The sequence below is a fragment of the Rutidosis leptorrhynchoides genome, chromosome 1, assembly GCF_046630445.1.
Source record: "Rutidosis leptorrhynchoides isolate AG116_Rl617_1_P2 chromosome 1, CSIRO_AGI_Rlap_v1, whole genome shotgun sequence".
Taxonomy (NCBI): Eukaryota; Viridiplantae; Streptophyta; class Magnoliopsida; order Asterales; family Asteraceae; genus Rutidosis; species Rutidosis leptorrhynchoides.
The window spans coordinates 410,222,897-410,225,854 of NC_092333.1; the positions used below are offsets into that span (position 1 = coordinate 410,222,897).

Genomic DNA, 2,958 nt, shown 5'->3' on the forward strand with positions numbered 1-2,958 from the left:
TCTTGCACGCTTAACCCAAATCACCTTTTGGCGTTTGGTGCCCCCTTTGTCTTTCTTCTCCTTTCCCTTACTTTTCCCTTTTCCTCCTCACTGAAATAGAACAATAGCAACAAACACGAACCATGGTTGCATAAAGTTAGCTTTAATGTTATCACACTACAATCAATTTGACTCAACTAGGGGGTTAGCTCACCCCTACATTTAAACTTATCAATCAAGCAATCACAATTCATCAAATTAAAGATCCAAATTTTATCATGCTTGGGCCAAATAGTCAATGTGTAAAGGTAATACAATGGTTAATTCAGACATATCAAATAGGTGTAATTTTAGTAAACCAAATTATCATTGCAAGCATATCGAGAACACACATGAAAACTATAGGCCATATTACTTCATACATCAAATCAACTAATTCAAAAGTTAAAAAGTCAAAACTAGTCAAACTCTAAAGTCATAAACCCTAAATTGCAAGTTCTTAACTAAAAATCACCAATTTTTAGGGATAAACAACAATAGCACGATAGTAGACTAGTAATTAACCCTAGACAACATCCAATTTCATCTCAATTGACCGGTCTCAAAAAGCCCTAAAATTGAAGAACCCTAGATTTTCAAAGTTGTAATTTATGCAATTAATCAAGAGAAGCATGTTAAGTAATAACAATGTAGTCTAGATTCAACAATAATTTCACCACTATCAACCTAAATCAAACATAATCAACATATAAAGCAAATAGAGTAATTGAAGCATGAACATTACATATAATCAAGTGATAAACAAGAAAGAAGTAAGAATCATACTCTTAGAAAGTTCATTGTATATGATTAGGTGAAATTCTTGTCGATTAGTGGGTGATTAGGATGTTAAAATTAGGGTTTTTAGTTGTAGGAGTCAGACTTGAGAGAAAAAGAAAAGAGGGGTGTGTGAAAAAGTGATTTGAATCAACTCACAGATCCATTATATCATAAACATGAACGTCGTTCCAGAAAGTGAAACGTCGTTCCTGGAAATTTCCAGATTTATAGAACATGGTTCCTAATATAATAACGTCGTTCCAAGAAATTACCAGGAATTGGGAACGGGGTTTCTAAAATTACATCGTCATTCCTTGAAGTCAAGAACATCGTTTCGTGTATTGGAACGTCATTCCTGAAAGTGTCTAGAACTTGTTCTGTTTAGGTGTGAGATAAAGAACGTCGTTTCTGTTGTAAGAACGTCGTTCTTGGAACAGAATTGCTGTTTTTCAATACAAAGCACAATCAAACCCATTCATCAAATATTTTTAGTCTTTTCTAGTTTACCCAAATGCATGAAATTCAACCTAAATGCAAATGCAACTAAAGAAAGAGCAATATCATACAAGTCTATATGGAATGCAACTAAATGAGCTATGTACAAATTTGTGGATATTGTTTTACGAGTCTATCACCCGACTCAACTCCACTTTAGTTTCAACTAACACCGGGGTGGTAAACCTCCCCTTCCCATGAGCTAAGGGCACCACTATCATGGAAATCATCATCTAGCATTAACAACAACCAATTGTTTACTATCTTAGCTTCATTAATAAACTCTTTAAGCTTGCGTTTCTCATGTTTTGACAAATTAGATACAAGGCATTTTCTCAAGTGTTCATCCTTATTTGATGATGCCCGATGTACCCGCCCATACAATTTTTTCATGGATTTGTCAAGTATATCATTTTGATCTTTTGGCTTATTTAGATTCGTTTTAATCATCTTTCCACCACAATTAGTTGGTGAACCAAGTTGAGTTGTGCTCTTAGTGCATTGCATACTAGCAACAACTTATGGTGTGGTCAAGGGCGTTGGTGGTTTAACATACTTGCTACGAATACTCATGCACTTTCCTTTATCTCTAACTGTCAATTTCCTGGTTCTAAAGTCAAAGAAAGAACCCGCGGTTGCCAAAAATGGCCTTCCTAAAATAAGGGGTACAACCGAGTCTTCCTTTATATCGATAATAACAAAATCAATTGGAAATTCCATGTCTCCTACTTTCACAATTAGGTCTTCGGCGATCCCCACACTAGAGCTAATGGATTGGTCAATTAACTTTACTCCCATTTTAGTGGGTGAAAGGTCACCTAGGCCTAGTCTTTTATAAATGGAATAGGGCATGAAGTTAATACTAGCCCTCGAGTCAGCTAAGGATGTAAATATCTCTGACCCATTCACATTACATGGGATAAGGAAAGGTCTGGGATCACCCATTTTTGGTGGTAGGTTACACTTCTTTAAAATCCCATCACACTCCTTTTTCAAGAAAGTGGTGGATGCTTGTTCAATCTCTCCCTTTTTGGACATGAGCGTCTTCAAAAATTTCCCATAATCGGGCATATTCTCAAGCACCTCCGCCAAGGGAAGATTAACATAAATATTTTCATGATCGGTTAGGGTTGACTCCAGATCTTTTAGATGTGTGGGAGAAAATGATTGAGGGCATGAGACCGATGTCTCACACTTTTCCTTGCATGTTGATTCTGTAGCTTCCATAGACATCACATGTTGATTCTGTAGCTTCCATAGACATCACACTCTTTACTTGATAGGGAATGAACTCCACTTTGTCCGTTCATCCAAAAACTTGAACACTCAAAAACCCATTGTATCGATCTCCAATGCTTCATCCAAATCTTCAACATTGAATGTAAAGATACGAGGACATTCGGTTTGATATTCCTCTTTGATTGAAGCAATTGAGTTAACTTAAACATAGTTGTGATTTGGTGTCACATTTGATGAACTTGCTTGGTTGTTGTTTTGATTATTAGTATTGCCTTCGATAGGAATAACTCTTGTGTTGTTGTGGTTTTAGTTTTTTTGGTGTTGCTGAGGTTGTTGGTTGCTTCAGTTGTTATTTTAATTGTTGTTTGGGTTAACTTGAGTGTTTGAAGGTAAAGTTCCTTGAGGTCTTTCGGCAACTTGGTTAGA

The 2,958-nt window shown here is 36.1% G+C and overlaps 1 protein-coding gene across 1 annotated transcript; it reads right to left on the reverse strand.

Moving 5' to 3' along the window:
* Positions 1-1,812: 1,812 nt before the first annotated feature.
* On the reverse strand, positions 1,813-2,520 carry LOC139901715 (uncharacterized). The gene has a single exon (XM_071884395.1). It carries the CDS (start codon positions 2,518-2,520, stop codon positions 1,813-1,815), a length of 708 nt encoding a protein of 235 aa, XP_071740496.1.
* Positions 2,521-2,958: the final 438 nt, after the last annotated feature.